The 22,980-nt window shown below is 44.8% G+C and overlaps 1 protein-coding gene and 1 pseudogene across 1 annotated transcript; both read left to right on the forward strand.

The window, feature by feature from the left end:
* Positions 1–36: 36 nt before the first annotated feature.
* On the forward strand, positions 37–3,104 carry LOC128461441 (elongation factor 1-alpha-like; annotated as a pseudogene).
* A 6,108-nt stretch (positions 3,105–9,212) lies between these two features.
* LOC128461374 (elongation factor 1-alpha) lies at positions 9,213–16,956 on the forward strand. The gene is made up of 8 exons (XM_053446274.1): positions 9,213–9,642; positions 12,595–12,747; positions 13,904–14,083; positions 14,525–14,821; positions 14,895–15,045; positions 15,185–15,441; positions 15,542–15,776; positions 16,594–16,956. Exons 2-8 carry the CDS (start codon positions 12,604–12,606, stop codon positions 16,713–16,715), a joined length of 1,386 nt encoding a protein of 461 aa, XP_053302249.1. The 5' UTR covers positions 9,213–9,642; positions 12,595–12,603; the 3' UTR covers positions 16,716–16,956.
* The last annotated feature ends 6,024 nt before the right edge of the window (positions 16,957–22,980 follow it).

A 22,980-nucleotide genomic window follows, 5' to 3' on the forward strand; every position in this document is an offset into this window, starting at 1 on the left:
AGGGGCGGCTTAATTAACTGGTTGACTTGCGGAGTAATGCGCCTCAGTGCAGTGGCGCTGCAAAGGGAGGCCAGGTGGGGCCACCTTGATGCAGTAAAGGCTATAATCAGAGTTTGTCCTTTTAACCTGTTAAGAGGTGGGGTGAAATTCGCCTTATACGCCTGTCTGAGGAATAGCCAAAGTAAATTGAAAGCTGTTCTTGAACCATTTGGAGAACATGCATGTTCTTGGTCTGTTTTGAAAGGTAACATTCTGAACTTTCCCCCTCAACAGTAAGAATCACCCTTAGTGCTACTGACATTGGGTAATATCAGATGGAGCACACTGAAGTGGAAGGTTTTTATTTCCGCCTGAATATTTTTTGGTAAACAGATGACTGCAGATGCCTCTAGCTGGCACCTATGAGCTGGAAAACACAATGGGACCACAGCTTGAAGCCTTACCTAGCCCAAGTTCAAATTTGATAACAATACCACAGAAAATGAATATTTTACACAGGTTTTTCCTAAGGGTATGTCTGGGCGGTTTCCATTTGGAGACCATTGGTAACCATGGTCACACACTTTCACACTTTTGCTGTTGGTCTGACTGAGACGTTGATTGTACCGGCTGTTGTGAACGGATCTTGAAATGGTTTTGTATCAGTACCTAGCTGTACGAAGCAGTTTTGTAAGCTTTCAGCTCTGGAAGGTACAGCGGGAAAAAAATTAGCTTTTATTCTTTCATCTTGTGTGCCATTATAGTCTAACCGGGGATCTGCACAGTATGAATAAAATATAGACTTGGTTAAATGAACGTCATTCACTGATTCACCTAAACTTCACAACCCCTCTTTGCCTTTGATCTTCACCACAACAGATTGGCAAGGGCTCCTTCAAGTACGCCCGGATGCTGGACAAGCGGAAGGCCGAGCGTGAGCGTGGCATCACCATCGACATCGCTCTGTGGAAGTTTGAGACCGCAAGGTACTACGTGACCATCATTGATGCTCCTGGACACAGGGACTTCATCAAGAACATGATCACTGGAACCTCTCAGGTAAAGACACGCATTTTATTCTAATGTGTAGAAATCAGAGATGTTCATCTGGCAGAATCATGTACCTGCTTCAAATCATCTCTGAGATCTGCCTTTATTATTCTATTAATTTCCTTCTGACGTCACCTTTAATTAATTGATATAATGTTGGAGTCATTGAATGTTCGGCCTCAGTTTCCATTTCTCGTTTGTTTTCAGTCTCCAGCCCGAAAGGAAACTCACAGCAAAGTTTTAAATATGTTGTGCAATACCTGGAAAATATTCAGTATATAGAAATATAGAACTTCATAAAACATCTTCCTCGTCAGGCTGACTGCGCGGTGCTGATCGTTGCTGCTGGTGTTGGTGAGTTCGAGGCTGGTATCTCCAAGAACGGCCAGACCCGCGAGCACGTCCTGCTGGCCTTCGCCCTCGGCGTGAAGCAGCTCATCGTTGGTGTCAACAAGATGGACTCCACCGAGCCCCCTTACAGCCAGTCCCGTTTCGAGGAGATCACCAAGGAAGTGAGCACCTACATCAAGAATATCGGCTACAACCCCGCCGCTGTTGCCTTTGTCCCCATCTCTGGATGGCACGGAGACAACATGATCGAAACTAGTGAAAAGGTGGACATTGGGTTTATTGCGATAAAGTTGAGGACATTTTTCAACGTGTTTTTAATGTAATAATTATGAACATGAACTAACTTCTGACAATCATCTAAAGATGAGCTGGTAGAAAGGATGGAAGGTTGAGCGCAAGGAGGGTAATGGCAGTGGAACCACACTGCTTGAAGCTCTGGACTCCATCCTGCCTCCTTCCCGCCCCACAGACAAGGCTCTCCGTCTGCCCCTGCAGGACGTCTACAAAATCGGAGGTGAGCAGAGTCAGGTGCCCCTGATCTGCAAGGACTTTAATTTAGTAAGAAACTGAAGTGTATTAAAAACAAATGGCTTCCTGCTCTCTCTCAGGTATTGGAACTGTACCCGTCGGTCGTGTTGAGACTGGGGTCATTAAGCCCGGTATGATCGTCACCTTCGCTCCCTCCAACCTGACCACTGAGGTGAAGACTTTGGAGATGCACCATGAGTCTATGCCCGAGGCTCTCCCCGGTGACAACGTTGGCTTCAACATCAAGAACGTGTCCGTCAAGGAGATCCGTCGTGGAAACGTTGCTGGAGACAGCAAGAACGACCCACCTGTAGGAGCTGCAAGCTTCAACGCCCAGGTGAGTCAAATGGGAAAAGAGAAAATTAATAAACGTACTAAAATATAAACATACTGATCCCAGAGAAGACAAGAATTTTAACCAAGTTTAAAACTTTAAAATGTCAGGTAATCATCCTGAACCACCCCGGACAGATCTCACAGGGTTACAGCCCAGTTCTAGATTGCCACACAGCTCACATCGCCTGCAAATTCAAGGAACTTGTGGAGAAGATCGACCGTCGGTCTGGTAAGACGATTGAGGAACAACCCAAGTTTATCAAGTCTGGAGAAGCAGCCATTGTTGTCATGGAACCTTCAAAACCTATGGTTGTTGAGGCCTTCTCCGGGTATGCCCCATTGGGTGAGTAAAATTATTTTCTTTTTAGATTTCTGCATTTATATTGAGGCAAAAGTCCTCCGTCGTCTCCTCACTCTTCCCCGTTCACTCTCAAGCTGAACCAATAAACACAAAATGCCCCAAAACTCAAATAAGGAATAAGAATTTAATTACTGAACTGAAATGGAAATATTTCCAAGATGATATAAACATGATTATAGGAGCCTTGTTGTCTTTTACTTAAAACTGTCATCACCATCCCAGGCTCATCATACACTAAAACATCTTCAACAATTCCTCTAACATTAGGAATCTTTTGGCATGGGGCCTCATTTAATTTAACAGTTTGTTTAAAAGACATCTTTATCCTCTCACTGACTCCTCTGTTTGTCTCTTCTCTGGTCATCTCTTTCTCTCAGGTCGCTTTGCTGTGCGAGACATGAGGCCGACTGTGGCCGTCGGCATCGTCAGGTCTGTCGTCAAGAAGCTCCCCACATCTGGAAAGGTCACCAAGGCTGCACAGAAGGCACAGAAGAAATGAATTATAATACAGGACGTCCCACAGGATGTCCCGTCTCAGCAGCAGCGGGCTGCCCCATCCCTTCTCTTTACTTGCCACCCAGGACCGTCTTCTCTTAGGCAGAGCTCTCTGCTCAAGGACTGGTTTAGTCTGATTAATACCCATCATAGGAGAAACTGAGACAGTGATTAAGTTGAAAATAAAACAATGAAAATCCTAACCACTGCCAAATTTAGACATTTCTTTTGTCTCTTTAAATTACAAGTGAAAGGTGACTGTTACTGGTTCAGCGTCAGCTTAACAAACTGTAATGTACGGTGGCCCTGAAAGCTCAACGAACGGCAACTTAAGAAAACACATGCAAGTTGACAAAACACCAGCAAAGTAAAAAAACATCATCAATTTCACAACACAACACATTACAGCAACGCGCTGCAAAAAGAGAAAAGCACTGCAAATACCGGAACGAGCTGCAAATAGAGAAACGCGCAGCAAGAAGCCAAACGCGCAGCAAGAAGCCAAACGCGCAGCAAGAAGAGGTGTTTCCAGGGGACAGCTAAAAGTGATGGACACTGCTGCCACAAAAACGTCCAATACACCATAGAAATTCGGTTCCACACAGGGTTCGGCCACCCGCGGCTCTTCGGCCCCTCTGCAGTGCCTGTACAGTACAATGTTGTGCATATGTTTCGGGAACGCTGAACTTAACGAATCAGTTTTCATATTATTAACGTGAACGTAATGATGTGACGTGAGTGAACGTCACGTACATCACCGTATCAGGCCATCATGAAATACCAGGAACGGGCGAGTGTGTGTGTGTGTGTGTGTGTGTGTGTGTGTGTGTGTGTGTGTGTGCGTGTAGCGAGTGCTCCGGTCCCGGGCATAGACTGTATCAGAGCTGCCAACTTTTCAAAAAACCTTGGAGTGAGATTTTGTCGGGGGTGACCAACATTTTGCCGCGCACACAGCCACACACGTTGGTGGCTCAAATATCAGGGAATTGTTGGAATTTGGCGTTGTATCCATGTTGTTCGCTGCATTCTGGTGGCCTTTGGGGCCCGAAGTCGTTGATAGGAGCGGCCGACTGGAGATGGACAACATTGGTTACATTCTGTGACGCAAAGACATAGCTGAAGGTCCACCCCCAGGAAATGTTGGTTTAAGTAGATGTTGTTTCCTGCATTCTAGTGGATTTTTGGGTGGTATGCTAAAGATGTGCAATACCTGAACTTCTTCTGATTCATGTTCCTCTGATCATGACTTGTAGGGCCTTCTAGCCTTGAGCTGAACATTCAACCAGAAAACTATTGTTGTGCCTCAATGACCACAATATAGCCTAATTAATAGACCTTTGCTTAAGATTTGACCAAGGTAGGTTGATTGACATTTTGATTACAATGGTTTTCAACTAATTCTGAACTGAAACCTAACCTATATTTTAAATAATTGTATTCTTAAGAGCAGTTAATGATTTATGTTCGCCTCCCACCACACTTTCCATCAGACAAAAAAGTGCAACAAATAAAGTGCTTAAACAGTAGCCTTTTTAAGCAACACAATGGACCCTCTTCCCCAAAATAAAATTTGTCTGGAGCCGCAAAACATATTTGATAACAAAGCTAATAAAGTTTTATATAAAGTTATACTATACTAAACTATGGTTTGTTGCATTTATGAAATTATCGAACAACAATAAAGAAAACTGTTGACATTTGATCTGATATTTTTACCTGTTACAACAAAGGAAAAACCAAACGCTTATGAAGAGAAGAAAATACACAGGCAAGTGTCGGCCTACTTTGAAATAAATTAAACACAGACCTTTGTAGGGTTATTTGAGTCCTCCCCGTATTTGTGGAAAATGTATGAAATAAGAAGTACCCTATTTTTAAATAAATAAAAACATATAGCTGCAGCCTAATAGCTTAAAAATATATATTTTAGTTGGCGAAATATTTAAACGAAAAGTGAGAGCAGGTCAGGCTGGAGGCGGACACAGAAACTGCAGCTCGGTAGAAACCAACTGCAGCTTCTGCTCTGATCAAGACGCTGAGCTCTGATCAGCTGAGACCAGAGAAACTCTGTGTTTTCACTGTTTCCACTGAGCAGCCGGTGAGTCAGTGACCAGCTCCTTCACGTGAAGGAGCTCTGGTCTTGTGTCTCTGAGCGAGTGCGCGGGGCGGGGGGCGGAGCCTCGGGACCGGTGCGCTATCTGGGGCACACACACACACACGCGCACACGCCCGCTCCTGGTACTTCATGACGGCCTGATACGATGATGTTTTAAAAAATGATCGTGACTTAGTCAACCACCAACATTTTCGTCTCGTCTCGTCAACAAGTTAAAATAGATTTAGTCATGCGCTTCACTTCAAAGATCCAGGTTTTTTTTGGCGTGAGAAATTGGATGTGTGGCGTGAGTGCGTGTGAAAACATGCAAAAGCGTGTGTCACACGGCGGAAGCGTGAGAGTTGGCAGCTCTGCTGTATATAGGTCCCGGGGCTACGACCCCGCCCACTCGCTCTTTTGATAGTAAAGGTTTCGTACCCCTGCACACTATGGACAATACATGGCCTCACAAACAGGGGCTTGCTTGTTAGCGCTGTTTATTCAGTTTAACAGGAGAAGACGACATGTCTCTAGATCGGATCATCTTCCCTGATCATATGGGTCTCTCCGAGTGAGTGGGCGGGGTCGGAGCGCCGGGACACACACACACACACACACACACACACGCACACACACGCCCGCTCCTACGCCCGCTCCTGGTATTTCATGATGGCCTGATACGGTGATGATTTAAAAAATGTACGTGACGTTCACTCACGTTCATCGTTACGCCGGGTTCACACCGGACGCGGAAGCGACGCCGAAGCGAGGCGTAAGCGCAGCGCCAATCCTCTGGCTCCCATCCACTCCCATGTTAAACCGCAGCGCTGAACACACCGGAGGCTGAAGCGTAGCGTTGTGCCGCGGCTGCCTAGCGCCGTGAAGCGATCGTTTCGGCGTCGAGTCTATTTTTTCCGCTTGACGCGAGCGTATCGCGACAGGAAACACACTGAAAAATGATTTTAAACGATATAGATGACATATTTTATATGATATAAATGATCAAATATACATCCCATACTTTGTATTCACGTTCTGTTGTCTTGGAGTTTTAATTTTACCACTTTTACCAACCACATTATTTAATGTCCCCCTCTGCCCATCCACTACAGCCACACAAGCAGTCATAAAGATAAAAAGAGAGAGGGGGGGGGGGGGCTACGTATTCTCCACATAGGCTTGAGTGGAAAATACGTATTTTACCCTCGACACCCGACATTTACCGGAGCTAACAGCGGAGAAGTTCTTCAACATGGATGACATTAAATTAATCATTGAAGTGGAGAAGTAACTTGAGTTGTTGATTCTCAGCATATGTTGTATAAAGACAACACCAAAAAAGACACATGTTGGAACGCTGTTGCAGTTAATGTTGGAGCAACAAGTAAGTATATGCTCGAAAAAAATGATTAAATGCCATTTTTACTGCAGGCTGATAACAGCAGAAGTATGTGATATTATTAGTAATGCGCGGCGCTTCGGCGTCGCTACCGCGTCCGGTGTGAACCCGGCGTTACGTTCACGTTAATAATATGAAAACTGATTCGTTAAGTTCAGCGTTCGCTAAACATATGCACAACATTGTACTGTAGGCAGTTGAGTTGTTACCATCATTAAGGTGTGTGCGATTAATATGGTGGTGTTTTTGGCGAGACGAACGCTGGGTGTGTCGCTCTGCTTGTCAGGTCATGAAGCAGCTTCAACTCAACTCTGAATCGATATCTACTGCTTTGTTCATTTCCTTCTGTCGCCTTTGAAAAGGAACATTCAGCGTTTGAAAATTGATTTAAGTTCAGTTTGGAGTCTTTGAGCGTTCAGTCGAATTTGCTCTCAGCAGCAGGCAGTGGTGTAAATGAAATGGGAAGAATGAGACTGTTCACACGTGTCTGTTTTGAGGCGTGAGACCGACATCGAGGAGGACAAGGAGCAGAGGAGGCGTATCCCGCTCATGACTTTAGATATTAGTTAGCAAGCGAAGGTTCACACAGTCCAAAGAGAAGCGGACACACATCTGTTACCGCTGTTCAGCAGGTGAGTTAAAAGACTCTAATTTCTCTAGAACTCTCATGAAAATAGTTTTTTTATAATTCTATCAAACTTATACAATCAGTTAAAACTCAATGCAGTACACAATTGAAAGAGGGACTTTGGTTGATCTTTTTTCTTTTCATAGTTAATCCAAAAAACGTTGAAATATATTTTTTTATTTCCAGCAAGTTTCCCCAGGTTTAAATTTCCAAAACATAAGAGATTTTAAACCTTATTAAAGCAGCCGGAAACTATTTCCTTTCTTAAGCCGTAGTGGAGTAATGGCGTCCTCACCAAAGCATTTCCAGGAAGTACACGTGGCTCTCAAAATTGGAGCACCTGCGTCCCTTACTATATGGAACTAGCCTCGTGGTTGCGGCCTGTTCCAGGGCTTTTATAGACTTCATTATCACAAACACTTTTCATTTTAAGTATTAAACATTGTAAGAGAATTAAAACTACTGAGATTAGCTACATAGTAGAAAAGACATGGACAATACAAAGAATAGAACGATGAGTGCTGCCAACTCTGTCAAGTTTCTCTGGTTTCTCCCCTTGAACCGATCTGACTCACTAATTTATCAAAGGCTGTTAATGTCAGTGGTTTGATATATTCTTAAAAGTTTGATGTTATCCTTGAAACTCTCTCAAATCAAGTTTATTCTCAACATTTGCGCTTCATTCATTTAACATGAGGTAGACGGATTATAGTTTAAAGCACTTACCTGGGCATAGGAGCAATCAAGTCAATCCTCCTCGATGCATTACTCATAGTAATACAGTTAGTAGAGATACGCTTGCACTCTCATACTGGATCAGGTTGAAGGGAAGTGGGGAAGAAAACCATTCGATCAAGACGTTGCAGGACTGCTCGGAATACACCAAGTTCAGGGAACGTTGGTTTGGGTTTATGAAATGCCGGCCTGAGGTGAGGGGTATTCAGCTGCAACATTCAACTTCACCACTAGATGTCACTAAATTGTACAAACTGAACCCTTACGTAAACAGGCAAACCCTGCAAAACACCCGAAACTGTCACTCATGTATTGTTAGAATTTAATATAATGAACAAATAAGGGAATTAATATCAGGATTAAAAGACGAAAAGCTAAATATTACAGTAGAACATTTTGAGAAACGACATCAAGGGATATTATCATCCTTTAAAGAACTACTTATGAGGAACAGGACTAAAGAAAAACAGTAAATATTTGTTTAGTGTTGTTTTATTCGCTGCCAATCTACTGCTCAACACCCCAGTCCAGAAGGTGACAGTTATGCACCTATGAGCCTGTTTGCCAACCATCAATAAACACCTGAAGAAGAAGATAATGGTACACAGCACATACAAATACAGAAATGTGCTGCAAATGGCCAAAGGACATCGGAAGTGTTGGCGGAGAACCGAAAAAGTGATGAACATATAGTTAATGCTTTGTGAAGTTATTGAAATCTCTTCCTGGTATTTCATGATGGCCTGATACGGTGATGTACGTGACGTTCACTCACGTCACATCATTACGTTCACGTTAATAATATGAAAACTGATTCGTTAAGTTCAGCATTCCCGAAACATATGCACAACATTGTACTGTACAGGCACTGTAGAGGGGCCGAAGAGCCGCGGGTGGCCGAACCCTATGTGTGGAACCGAATTTCTATGGTGTATTGGACGTTTTTGTGGCAGCAGTGTCCATCACTTTTAGCTGTCCCCTGGAAACACTTCCGTTGTGTTGTGGCCTCTTCTTGCTGCGCGTTTGGCTTCTTGCTGCGCGTTTGGCTTCTTGCAACGCGTTCCGGTATTTGCAGCGCTTTTCTCTTTTTGCAGCGCGTTGCTGTAATGTGTTGTGTTGTGAAATTGATGATGTTTTTTTACTTTGCTGGTGTTTTGTCAACTTGCATGTGTTTTCTTAAGTTGCCGTTCGTTGAGCTTTCAGGGCCACCGTAGTACGGTACTGGAAACCAGTACAACAGGTGAGGCAGTTGAGTTGTTACCATCATTAAGGTGTGTGCGATTAATATGGTGGTGTTTTTGGCGAGACGAACGCTGGGTGTGTCGCTCTGCTTGTCAGGTCATGAAGCAGCTTCAACTCAACTCTGAATCGATATCTACTGCTTTGTTCATTTCCTTCTGTCGCCTTTGAAAAGGAACATTCAGCGTTTGAAAATTGATTTAAGTTCAGTTTGGAGTCTTTGAGCGTTCAGTCGAATTTGCTCTCAGCAGCAGGCAGTGGTGTAAATGAAATGGGAAGAATGAGACTGTTCACACGTGTCTTTTTTTGAGGCGTGAGACCGACATCGAGGAGGACAAGGAGCAGAGGAGGCGTATCCCGCTCATGACTTTAGATATTAGTTAGCAAGCGAAGGTTCACACAGTCCAAAGAGAAGCGGACACACATCTGTTACCGCTGTTCAGCAGGTGAGTTAAAAGACTCTAATTTCTCTAGAACTCTCATGAAAATAGTTTTTTTATAATTCTATCAAACTTATACAATCAGTTAAAACTCAATGCAGTACACAATTGAAAGAGGGACTTTGGTTGATCTTTTTTCTTTTCATAGTTAATCCAAAAAACGTTGAAATATATTTTTTTATTTCCAGCAAGTTTCCCCAGGTTTAAATTTCCAAAACATAAGAGATTTTAAACCTTATTAAAGCAGCCGGAAACTATTTCCTTTCTTAAGCCGTAGTGGAGTAATGGCGTCCTCACCAAAGCATTTCCAGGAAGTACACGTGGCTCTCAAAATTGGAGCACCTGCGTCCCTTACTATATGGAACTAGCCTCGTGGTTGCGGCCTGTTCCAGGGCTTTTATAGACTTCATTATCACAAACACTTTTCATTTTAAGTATTAAACATTGTAAGAGAATTAAAACTACTGAGATTAGCTACATAGTAGAAAAGACATGGACAATACAAAGAATAGAACGATGAGTGCTGCCAACTCTGTCAAGTTTCTCTGGTTTCTCCCCTTGAACCGATCTGACTCACTAATTTATCAAAGGCTGTTAATGTCAGTGGTTTGATATATTCTTAAAAGTTTGATGTTATCCTTGAAACTCTCTCAAATCAAGTTTATTCTCAACATTTGCGCTTCATTCATTTAACATGAGGTAGACGGATTATAGTTTAAAGCACTTACCTGGGCATAGGAGCAATCAAGTCAATCCTCCTCGATGCATTACTCATAGTAATACAGTTAGTAGAGATACGCTTGCACTCTCATACTGGATCAGGTTGAAGGGAAGTGGGGAAGAAAACCATTCGATCAAGACGATGCAGGACTGCTCGGAATACACCAAGTTCAGGGAACGTTGGTTTGGGTTTATGAAATGCCGGCCTGAGGTGAGGGGTATTCAGCTGCAACATTCAACTTCACCACTAGATGTCACTAAATTGTACAAACTGAACCTTTACGTAAACAGGCAAACCCTGCAAAACACCCGAAACTGTCACTCATGTATTGTTAGAATTTAATATAATGAACAAATAAGGGAATTAATATCAGGATTAAAAGACGAAAAGCTAAATATTACAGTAGAACATTTTGAGAAACGACATCAAGGGATATTATCATCCTTTAAAGAACTACTTATGAGGAACAGGACTAAAGAAAAACAGTAAATATTTGTTTAGTGTTGTTTTATTCGCTGCCAATCTACTGCTCAACACCCCAGTCCAGAAGGTGACAGTTATGCACCTATGAGCCTGTTTGCCAACCATCAATAAACACCTGAAGAAGAAGAAGATAATGGTACACAGCACATACAAATACAGAAATGTGCTGCAAATGGCCAAAGGACATCGGAAGTGTTGGCGGACAACCGAAAAAGTGATGAACATATAGTTAATGCTTTGTGAAGTTATTGAACTCTGCTACTAGTCAGTTGTGCAACTACAGCCAGGTTCAGAATTTTGTTCATGTACAAGCAAGTCAAGACCAGGCATGGGTTGGGTAGTATTCATATTGGTTTTCCTGCTACAATGGAATGCTAGGAGCTTCCTGGCTAAATGACAGGAATTCAAAAAGTATTTAGAAGATATCAAGCTGTAAACCAGATCCTATTTGTGTACCAGAAACAAGGTTGAGCCCAAATTTGGATTTCACAATAGTTGCATTTGCTTCTGTTAGATGTGATGTAGGAGGAAGAGAGTAGGGGGTGGATTTCCTAAAACAAATTGAAGGGCTGAATAGTAGCAGGGTAATAAATCAATGATAGAAAATAAAAAACAGTAATTCTAGGTGCTGAAAAACAGTCAATGTATAGAAGTTAAGGATAAATGCAGAGAACTCAGAATTTGCGCAATTGAATATAAACAAGCAAAGGTTAGTAAAACAGTACTGAATGCTAAAAGGCAAAGTTGTCGATAATTTTGTAATGAAATAGTTGTCTGATGAAGACAAGGCAGAGGTGATAGCGAAGCACTTATTCAAATCTATAGTTCTAATAACCTGCCTGAGGAGGGCAGGAGAGGTCGAGAAAGGACTTGATCAGCACACCCCTGGAATTCTTGAGAGAAGGGATGATCCATTAGCCTTGGTAGAAATTTAGGAGTAAGATCTGGGCTCAAACTGCAGGAAGGGTGAAATCAGAAATGTAATGCTGAAGCAGTTAGGTATGGTAGGAACCCTGAAGCTGTTGGGTTTGTATAATACGGTTTGGGAAATGGAATAACTGCAAATTGGCTGGAAGGAGGCAGTGTCCTTAGTCCAATATTGTGGAGCATGTACTGCAACTCTGGATCCATTCTCCCAGTCTTTAAGTCGGCTAGTTGACTGGCTTCCCCCCTGATGTTCTGTTGAGCTACTGGTTGTGTGTTTAAGTGTCATCCCTCTCCTGGTCTTGTTAAACACTGACACTATTTAGACAACACATTGCTGAGCTTACACACGAGAGGGAGGGTTGGCGTGGCCGACAAAGCATATTTTATGATTCGAGATTCTGGTGCTAGTGCAACATCCAGTGGCAGGGAGTATACTCCAAACAAAATATGAATGGAAATGTGGTAGAAGCAGTAAATTAAATATTTTGTGCAGCGAAGGTCGATCCTTCGCCAAAGGAGACATAGTTTCCATGACTCCACTGTGCATTGTCCAATCAGCACCAAAATGTTCACCAATGATCACAGTCCTGGCCTGAACGGATCTATTAATCTGTATGTAGTGACAGCGCCACCTATTGGCAACAGGAAGTAAGCCTTGTTTTTCAACTTTAAAATCGATTTACATAAAATTTTCACCGCTGATGTTTGACGGACGCAGGAAGCGAAATGTTTATCCTTCCTGCACAGTCACACAATTTTGGTAACAGTCAGAAATCTCATGTCTATTTTTAAAGTCAACATAATTTCTCTCTGTTGTTTATTTCTAGTAAGCCACAATGGGAAAAGAAAAGATCCACATCAACATCGTGGTCATCGGCCATGTCGACTCTGGAAAGTCCACCTCCACCGGGCACCTGATCTACAAGTGCGGAGGAATCGACAAGAGGACGATGGAGAAGTACGAGAAGGAAGCTGCCGAGGTTTGTTTAATATTAATAATCAATATCATGGTGTCAGGCCTGGACTAGAATGAGGACTCCGATGCAGAGGATTTCACATACAGCACACTTTATTGTGTTCAGATCCTCTATGATGAGTGACAACTTACTTGGCTATGAAACACTTACTAAATACTTCTAGGACCTTGGAAAAAATAAACCGGGGAAGAAAACTCCCTAAAAGATTCAAAATAAGCACTAGGAAAAGAACAAGGTTTATAAACATAAATCGCTCCCGAAGGATGATAAACAAAAGGCTTGAGTAATAAAACAAAAGCGCTCCAGAGGGAGGAAAAACCAAGCTATGAAAAAAGGACAAAAGAAAAGTCTCATCTAAACAGGAGGCTCATCAAACTAACTATAACATAAATCGCTCCAAAAGGGAGGACGAAGAACAGATTACCAAAGAACACAAAAAGAAGCTAAACTAGAAAAAACTTTAACAAACAAAAAATCACTCTCAAAGAGGATACAGTAAACAACTTACATGGTGTAGCAAAGATCAAGGCAAAACACGACTATGGCTGTGGACAAGGGCTTAGGTGCACGAGCAAGAACGAAACACTTCGGCGGGAGACGCAGACTATAAGCACATGAGGGTGAAGGGAACAGGTGGAAACAATCTGGAATCAGTGACACATGAGGAAAGGCAAGTGACCTGAAACGAGAAGAGAGTTAGGATTTCAAAATAAAACAGGAAGTTACGAGACAAAAACCCAAGACAAGACAGACCTCACCACGGTGTGACACATTGTACTTAATGACACGTTTTTGGAAGCATTTATAAATGTTTATTAATGTATTTGTCACTGTGACTCCTGCAGTGGATTATCCACTTTAAGTTGAACCTTATACTGAGAAATGACTTATAGTTTAGAAATGATAGAAGAATAAAAAAGATACATTTAAGCTAAATATTTCAAATATTTGAGAAATAATTTTTAAAGCTGCCTTTATGAGAGTTTCTTATTGTAAATAATAAGATACATTAACTCTACTGAAACAAAAGTGAATCAGGCTACTTTAGGTAAAGTAAAATTTTAAAGCAAAAAATATATAAACTTCGTTAAACAAACATCATTCACTGATTCACCTAAACTTCACAACCCCTCTTTGCCTTCGATCTTCACCACAACAGATGGGCAAGAGCTCCTTCAAGTACGCCTGGGTGCTGGACAAGCTGAAGGCCGAGCGTGAGCGTGGTATCACCATCGACATCGCTCTGTGGAAGTTTGAGACCAAAATATACAGCGTGACCATCATTGATGCTCCTGGACACAGGGACTTCATCAAGAACATGATCACTGGAACCTCTCAGGTAAAGACACACATTTTATTCTAATGTGTAGACTTGTCATTTTTAGGTTTCTGCATCAAACCTCAAGAAGATATGAACTTATCAGGGTCAAGTCCAGAGGTTTACTAGATATGTATTTGTTTCCATATCAAATTACATAGAAGAAACCAGTGTTACTCGATTTTTCACCTTATTCTCTCAAAGTTAAGTTGACAGAATCATGTACCTGCTTCAAATCATCTGAGATCTGTCTTTATCATTCTATTAATTTCCTTCTGACGTCACCTTTTAATGAATTGATATAATTTTGGAGCAATTGAATGTCTTGCCTCAGTTTCCATTTGTTTCAGTCTGTAGTCCGAATGGAAAAGAAACCAGAAAAGTTGATAGTCTGTTATTGCACAACCTGAAAATATTCAGTATAGAGAGATATAGAACTTCATAAATCTAATCCCTCTTCAGGCTGACTGCGCCGTGCTGATCGTTGCTGCTGGTGTTGGTGAGTTCGAGGCTGGTATCTCCAAGAACGGCCAGACCCGTGAGCACGTCCTGCTGGCCTACACCCTGGGTGTGAAGCAGCTCATCATTGGTGTCAACAAGATGGACTCCACCGAGCCCCCTTACTCCCAGTCCCGTTTTGAGGAGATCAAAAAAGAAGTTAGCACCTACATCAAGAAGATCGGCTACAACCCCGCCGCTGTTGCCTTTGTCCCTATCTCTGGGTGGCACGGAGACAACATGCTGGAGGCCAGTGAGAAGGTGAGGACATTTTTCAACGTGTTTTTAATGTAATAATTATGAACATGAACTAACTTCTAACAATCATCTGTAGATGGGCTGGTACAAAGGATGGAAGGTTGAGCGCAAGGAGGCTAATGGCAGTGGAAACACACTGCTGGAAGCCCTGGACTCCATCCTGCCTCCTTCCCGCCCCACAGACAAGGCTCTCCGTCTGCCCCTGCAGGATGTCTACAAAATCGGAGGTGAGCAGTCGGGTTTCTCAGTCAGAGCTTGAATTTGATGCATATAGTGTGAACATGCAAATACTATTAGTAGTAAACCCTTCCTCTGATCAAGAAACTGAAGTGTATTGAAAACAAATGGCTTCCTGCTCTCTCTCAGGTATTGGAACTGTACCCGTCGGTCGTGTTGAGACTGGGATCCTGAAGCCCGGTATGATTGTCACCTTTGCTCCCTCCAACCTGACCACTGAGGTGAAGACTGTGGAGATGCACCACGAGTCTATGCCCGAGGCTCTCCCTGGTGACAACGTTGGCTTCAACATCAAGAACGTCTCTGTGAAGGAGATCCGTCGTGGATACGTTGCTGGAGACAGCAAGAACGACCCACCCAAGGCTGCTGCCAGCTTCAACGCCCAGGTGTGTTAAATGGGAAAATGAAGGAGCTTACTAAAAAAATAAAAGTACTGCCAAGACTCTTGCCACCATTTCTAACTGCACATACACTTTAAAATGTCAGGTCATCGTCCTGAACCACCCCGGACAGATCTCAGCGGGCTACAGCCCAGTGCTGGATTGCCACACAGCTCACATCGCTTGCAAATTCAAGGAAATTAAGGAGAAGATCGACCGTCGGTCTGGTAAGACGATTGAAGAGAACCCCAAGTTTATCAAGTCTGGAGAAGCTGCCATTGTCATCATGGAGCCTTCAAAACCTATGGTTGTTGAGGCCTTCGCCGATTATGCCCCATTGGGTGAGTACAATTATTTTCTTTTTTGATTTCTGCATTTGTAATGAGGCGACAGTCCTCTGTCGTCTCCTCTCTCTTCCCCTTTCACTCACAAGCTGAACCAATAAACACAAAAATGCCACTAGCTATCCTTGATACGGAATATGAATTAAATGGCTGAAATGAACTGGAAATATTTATGAGAAGATATAAACATGATTGTACGAGCCATGTTGTTTTTGATTTAAAACTGTCACCAGCCTCCCAGGCTTATACACACGTTAGACATCTTCAACAATACCTCTAACATTGGGTATCTTTTGGCATGGGGCCTCGTTAGGGGATTTCAGACCATGGTCTCTTGTACATCATTTAAGTGGGTTCTAACAGAACTGTCCCTGCTGTTGCCTAATGTAATTAGTGATTCTGTTGGGGCCTCAAGCTCTTGTATGCTTTTCCTACGCCCCTGCATAGGACCTGGGTCCAGAAAGAGCTGAGCACATGCAGCAGAATTAAGAGGTCATCAGTGATACTCAGCTGGGAATCCTCAGTGCTCTGGTACTTCCAGAATCTAGATTGAAGCTTTTCAAAATTATCGTTGTTTTCCAGTGCAGACAAAAGTTGATTAGACTCTATAGTCTTTTGTTACAGAAAGCATTCTGGAACTATAAACTGCCCTAGTCTCTCTCTGGTTGAGGGACAAACAATGATCCTAAAATCTATTTCTCACCTTATTTGTGTTTCAATGCTTGTTTATTGTAACAGTTTGTGTAAAAGACATCTTTATCCTCTCACTGACTTCACTGTTTGTCTCTTCTCTGCTCCCATCTCTTTCTCCCAGGTCGCTTTGCTGTGCGAGACATGAGGCAGACTGTGGCCGTCGGTGTCGTTAAGTCTGTCAACAAAAAGGAAGACACATCTGGAAAGGTCACCAAGGCTGCACAGAAGGCACAGAAGAAATGAATTCTAATACAGGACATCCAACAGGATGTCCCGTCTCAGCAGCAGCCGGCTGATCCATCCCTTCTCTTTCCCTGCCACCCAGGACCGTCTTCTCTTAGGCAGAGCTCTCTGTTCAAAGATTGATTTAGTCTGATTAATACCCATCGTAAAAGTTTCCGCAGGAAAGGAAGGCATGTCCCTTTTAGGAGAAACTGTGATATTGATTAATTTGAATAAAACAATAAAAATGTTAAACACCAAATCTGGACATTTCTTTTGTCTTTCTGTAAATTACAAGTGTTAGGTGACTGTTACTGGTTCAAACAGACACACAGCATGTTTCAACTACAGCTGGTCAGCAAATTCAAAACTGGCCCACACATGAATGGTTGGTCGTTCCATCCATAAAATACATTTTCTTCTGCTTGTCAAGAGCTGAGTCATTTTTGATAATTACTTTTAAATTACATTTACTTGTAGATTCTTGATGTTCAGGGGTTTGTACCTTCATTTTTGAATGCACCTATTGTAAATCGCTTTGGATAAAAGCTGAACGAACTGTAGTGTATTGGATAACAGGTACAACAGGTGAGGCAGGTGAGTTGTTACCATCCTTAAGGTGTGTACGATGAATATGACAACGTGTTTTTGGCAAGACAAACGCTGGTTGTGTCGCTCTGCTTGTCAGGTCACGAACCAGCTTCAACTCGACTCTGAAATCTATCTCTACTGCTTTGTTCAGGAACAAGCAGTTTTTAAGGCATCCCTTAAAAACAATGTGTGTTTTTAAGGGATGCCTTAAATTGTTCCTTTGAAAAGGAACAATAAGCGTTTGAAAACGGATTTAAGTTCAGGTTGGAGTCTTTGAGTGTTCAGTCGAATCATCAACCATCCATCAAATACCAGGGAGCATTGTGAGCATTTGCATTGAGTGAGTTAGTTTCCAAAGCCTCTTCTATTGCACAATCTACGTCATGTATCTGATAATTCCAGAAGTGTTAGTCGGTCAGTCAAAGAATGTTCCATCTTGTCACCTTCACACGGTCCATTGTGGCTCAGTATCAAATCTTTGTGTGATTTAGACACATTTGAAGTTTGTCTTTTGTGATTTGTTCCAAGGTAAAAGCCTAACGTTCTCTTTGGTGCTGCAGTGCTTTGTATTGACTGATATATTTTCAAAAGTTTTGAACCTGGGTCTGAAGAAAGCGTCATTTGCTTAACAAGTCTGAGATAAAAGAAGTGTGTGAAAAAACAGAATCAATTAAGTAAATCAGTCAAACTTGTATAAGAGCCACGCGTGTGATCAGTAATAAAGCAAATTCTGTTTAATTTGATGAAAAACAATGTGTGTTTTTAAGGGATGCCTTAAAGAGAATCCCGTTGATAATGGACGACATCTTCATAAGAAATAAACCAGGAAGGTTTAACTTCCCTTTTGTGGTGATTCTGTTGTTGGTTGTGTTGTCTTTGTCTCCCTCTCCTGTTCTGTTCCTGTCCTGCAGGTGGTGTCTGTGGCAGGGGGTGTGGCTGGCTTCCTCACTTCAGCAAACAAGGCACACCTGCAATCACTCACCCATCATCCACTCCATAAAAGCCTGGTCCCGACTCCACTACTCTGCCAGATAATTCCGTCTTGTTCGGTAGCGTACCCATGACGACCTCTGATTCTCGCCCTTCGTATTTTGTTTCGTATTTAACCATTAGTGTTTTCTTTTGTTACACAGACTCCTCGGTGTGCCTTGTTACTGCTCCTCGGTTTTTTTCGCTTTCCCTCCTGCGTTTTCCCCCCTGGATTATTCGGCCAGCCAGCACCCTGCCTCCACAGCCTGCCTGCTCTATTTTCTGGTGTTAAAATAAACCTCACTCAACACTAGACTGCTCTCTGTGTCTGCTTTGGGGTCCAACCAAAGAACCACCCGTAACAGAATTATCTGGCCAAAATGGACCCCGCAGACGCAGATAAATTTAGACAAGCTCTTTCAAACCACGGAGTTCGCATGGGTCAGCACGAGACGGCTCTACAAGAGATTATGGAGACGCTCCAGAATCTCTCCTCTAATGTGGCACAAGTCGGTGGCCGCTTGGACCAGCTGTCTACTCACCTCACCACGACGGTTCCCGTCCACCTTCCAGCTCCGGTTCCAGCTCCTGCTCCTGTACCACCAGCTCTTCCCATCGCTCATTCTGCACAACCCCGGGAACCCTTCATCCCCACGCCCGTCAGGTATTCAGGAGAATTAGGGACATGTAGACAATTTCTTCACCAGTGCAGTCTCGTTTTTGATCAGCAGCCACTCACGTATTCCTCAGACCAGTCGCGGACCGCCTTTGTTATGAGCCTCCTGTCGGAGCGCGCCGCGGCTTGGTCTGTTGCCATATCACACGCTAACTCCCCCATCTGCGATTCCTTTCAGTCATTCTCCGCCGAATTTCTCAGGGTTTTCGACCATCCCCTACGTAGCAAGGAGGCCAGCAGTCGGCTCCTTTCGCTACGCCAAGGGCAAAATTCAGTTGCAACTCACTCCATAGATTTCCGCATTCTCGCAATCGAGAGCGGGTGGGATGAGCGGGCCCTACAGGCAGTTTTCCTCCGGGGTTTGCGGGAGGAGTTGAGAGACGAGTTAGCGGCACGGGACGAGACCACCTCTCTGGATGAGTTAATTTCTTTAGCTATTCGTTTAGATAGCCGGCTCCGTGAGAGACGTAGGGAGAGATCAGAGAGAGAGAGACACGCCCCTCCCGTGAGACAGACAATGAGCTCTCACCATCGGGGTTCTCCGGAATCTTCTCGTCCGCCATCCCCTCCCCACGGGACTCCTCCGCGGACAGCCTCTTCTCCTCTCTGCCCCGAGGAGCCCATGCAACTAGGACGGATGAGGCTCACTCCCACGGAACGTCAGCGTCGTCGCCTCCAGAGGCTCTGCATGTACTGTGGGCAGGAGGATCATCAGATGGCTCATTGCCCTGCACTGCCAAAAGGGGGGGCTCATCAGTCACCGGAGGGGCGCTGGTGAGCCACTCATCTATTTCGTTGTCCTCTCCTCGCCTGCTAATTAAGGGCACCGTATCATGGTCGCAGGGTTCCCTACCCCTGTCCATCCTTATTGACTCCGGTGCAGATGACAATTTTATTGACTCTGACTTGATTATGCAATCCCACATTCCCTCTGAGCCGCTTCCTCAGCCCAAGGATGTGTTTGCCCTTGATGGTAGGCTCCTGGCTCGTGTCACTCACCGCACTGTTTCCATTTCGCTACTACTCTCCGGTAACCATCATGAATCCATATCCCTGTACATTATCCCATCTCCCACGTCTCCGCTAGTGTTAGGTCTCCCTTGGCTAAAGCTCCATAACCCACACATAGACTGGTCCACTTCCTCCATAACCAATTGGAGTCTTTTCTGTCACTCCCACTGTCTGCATTCTGCCATTCCCTCCAGGCCAGCCACCACACCATCTCCACCCAAACCGGTCGATCTCACCTCTGTTCCCTCTGTTTATCACCATCTCCAAGATGTGTTTAGCAAAGATCGTGCCTTGTCCCTTCCCCCTCATAGACCCTATGATTGCTGCATCAATTTGCTTTCGGGCGCCCCCTATCCGTCCAGTAAATTGTACAATCTGTCCAAACCCGAGAGAGACGCCATGGAGGCTTATATCACAGACTCGCTCAAAACCGGCCTCATTCGACCCTCCTCTTCACCTATGGGAGCTGGCTTTTTCTTTGTAGCCAAGAAGGATAAGTCGCTCCGCCCCTGTATCGACTATAGAGGATTAAATGACATCACTATTAAGAATAAATATCCCCTTCCCCTGATTGACTCAGCCTTTGGGCCCCTACACGAAGCAACCATCTTCACCAAATTGGATCTTCGTAATGCCTATCATCTGGTCAGAGTCAAGGAAGGGGACGAGTGGAAAACCGGCTTCAACACTCCGTTGGGACATTTTGAATATCTTGTAATGCCTTTCGGTCTCACCAATGCACCTGCTGTTTTTCAAACACTTATTAATGATGTGCTTCGGGATATGTTGAATAGGTTTGTTTTTGTTTATCTAGATGACATTTTGATTTTTTCACGTAATTTCAAAGAACATGTTCAACACGTTTCACTGGTGCTTAAAAGACTTCTCGAGAACAAACTGTATGCTAAGGCTGAGAAATGTACGTTTCATGTTTCGTCTGTAAGTTTTCTGGGGTTTATTGTGGAGAAAGGGCAAATTAAGACAGACCCTGCCAAGGTTCAGGCAGTGGCCGAATGGCCCACTCCTACATCAAGGAAGCAACTACAGAGGTTTCTAGGATTCGCCAATTTCTACCGTAGGTTTATCCGTGACTATAGCAAAGTTGCCACACCTCTGACCAAGTTAACTTCAGTTAAGATCCCCTTTGATTGGTCGCCGGCAGCAGAGGCGGCGTTTGCTAAACTAAAGTTTTTGTTTTCCTCTGCACCAGTGCTTGTCCATCCTGACTCTGCTGTTCAGTTCGTGGTGGAGGTGGATGCTTCGGACTCCGGTGTGGGGGCGGTTCTTTCTCAGCGAACCGCCTCTGACCAGAAGCTCCACCCCTGCGCCTTTTTCTCCCGCCAGCTCTCCTCGGCGGAGAAGAACTACGATGTAGGAAACAGGGAGTTATTAGCGGTCGTCCTGGCCCTCCAGGAGTGGAGGCACTGGCTTGAGGGCTCTATTCACCCATTCATAGTCTGGTCTGACCATAAAAATCTCTCCTACCTTCGCTCTGCCCGTAGGCTGAACTCACGCCAGGCTCGGTGGGCCTTGTTCCTGGGACGCTTTAACTTCAGTCTAACCTTCAGACCCGGTACCAGGAACATCAAACCAGATGCTTTGTCCCGTCAGTTCGCCCCTCCGGTGGAGGATGCTGCGGGGAGTACCATCTTACCTTCCTCCTGTGTGGTTGGAGCAGCTGGGTGGGAGATCGAGGGAGTGGTCCAGGGAGCCCAGAAGGACCAACCAATTCCTCATGGGTGTCCACCTAACCGTCTGTTTGTTCCTCCAGCTGCCAGATCCGCAGTTCTCCAGTGGGGGCATTCCTCCAGGATTTCATGCCACCCTGGTTCCCACCGGACTTTGACTCTCATACAACAACGTTTTTGGTGGCCCTCGATGGCTGCAGACACTAAGCTGTTCGTTTCCGCCTGTTCTGTCTGCGCCCGGAGTAAGGCTTCCCATCAGGCTCCTGCCGGCCTGCTCCGTCCCCTGCCCATTCCCCACCGGCCGTGGTCCCACATCGCCGTCGACTTCATCACGGGCCTGCCGCCTTCGGAGGGAAACACGGTTATACTTACCATCGTTGACCGCTTCTCCAAGGCGGTACACTTCATCCCCCTGCCGAAGCTGCCATCCGCCCTCGAGACGGCCACTCTTCTGGTGCAGCATGTGTTCCGTCTCCATGGCATCCCGGTAGACATTGTATCAGACAGGGGTCCGCAGTTCTCCGCCCGTGTTTGGAGAGCCTTTTGCCAGGCGCTGGGGGCGTCGGTCAGCTTGTCGTCTGGTTACCACCCACAGACGAACGGCCAGACAGAACGGGCAAATCAGGACCTTGGGGCGGCTCTGCGTTGCGTCTCATCCCGCCATCCGGCTTCCTGGTCCACCCACCTCCCCTGGGTAGAATACGCCCACAACTCCCTGGTCTGCTCCGCCACAGGGATGTCCCCGTTCATGGCTGCCAACGGATACCAACCTCCACTCTTCCCAGCTCAGGAGACGGACGTGGCAGTACCCTCGGTGCAGGGGCATCTCCGGCGTGCTCGTCGAGTCTGGCGTGAGGCCCGGGCAGCCCTCATCCGTACCGCTGCTCGCAATCAGAGAGTAGCGGACCGTCATCGTACTCCGGCCCCGGATTACCAACCCGGTCAGAGAGTATGGTTATCTTCCCGGGATTTATCACTCCAAACAGAATCCCGGAAACTCACACCCAAATTTGTTGGCCCGTATGAAATTGACCGGGTTATTAACCCCTGTGCTATGAAGCTTAAGCTTCCCCCCTCTCTTAATATCCACCCAGTTTTCCATGTCTCTCTCCTCAAGCCAGTGTCTACCAGCCCGCTAAGCCCTCCGGCCGAGCCCCCGCCACCCACCCGGAGCATTGATGACCACCCTGCCTATACGGTTACTAAGATATTGGACGTACGTCGGCGAGGCAGGGGGTTTCAGTATCTGGTGGATTGGGAGGGTTATGGGCCGGAGGAGCGGCAGTGGATTTCCCGCTCCCTCATTCTCGACCACACACTCCTCCATGATTTTTATTCTGAGTTCCCGGAC

The sequence above is a fragment of the Pleuronectes platessa genome, chromosome 18, assembly GCF_947347685.1.
Source record: "Pleuronectes platessa chromosome 18, fPlePla1.1, whole genome shotgun sequence".
Lineage (NCBI taxonomy): Eukaryota > Metazoa > Chordata > Actinopteri > Pleuronectiformes > Pleuronectidae > Pleuronectes > Pleuronectes platessa.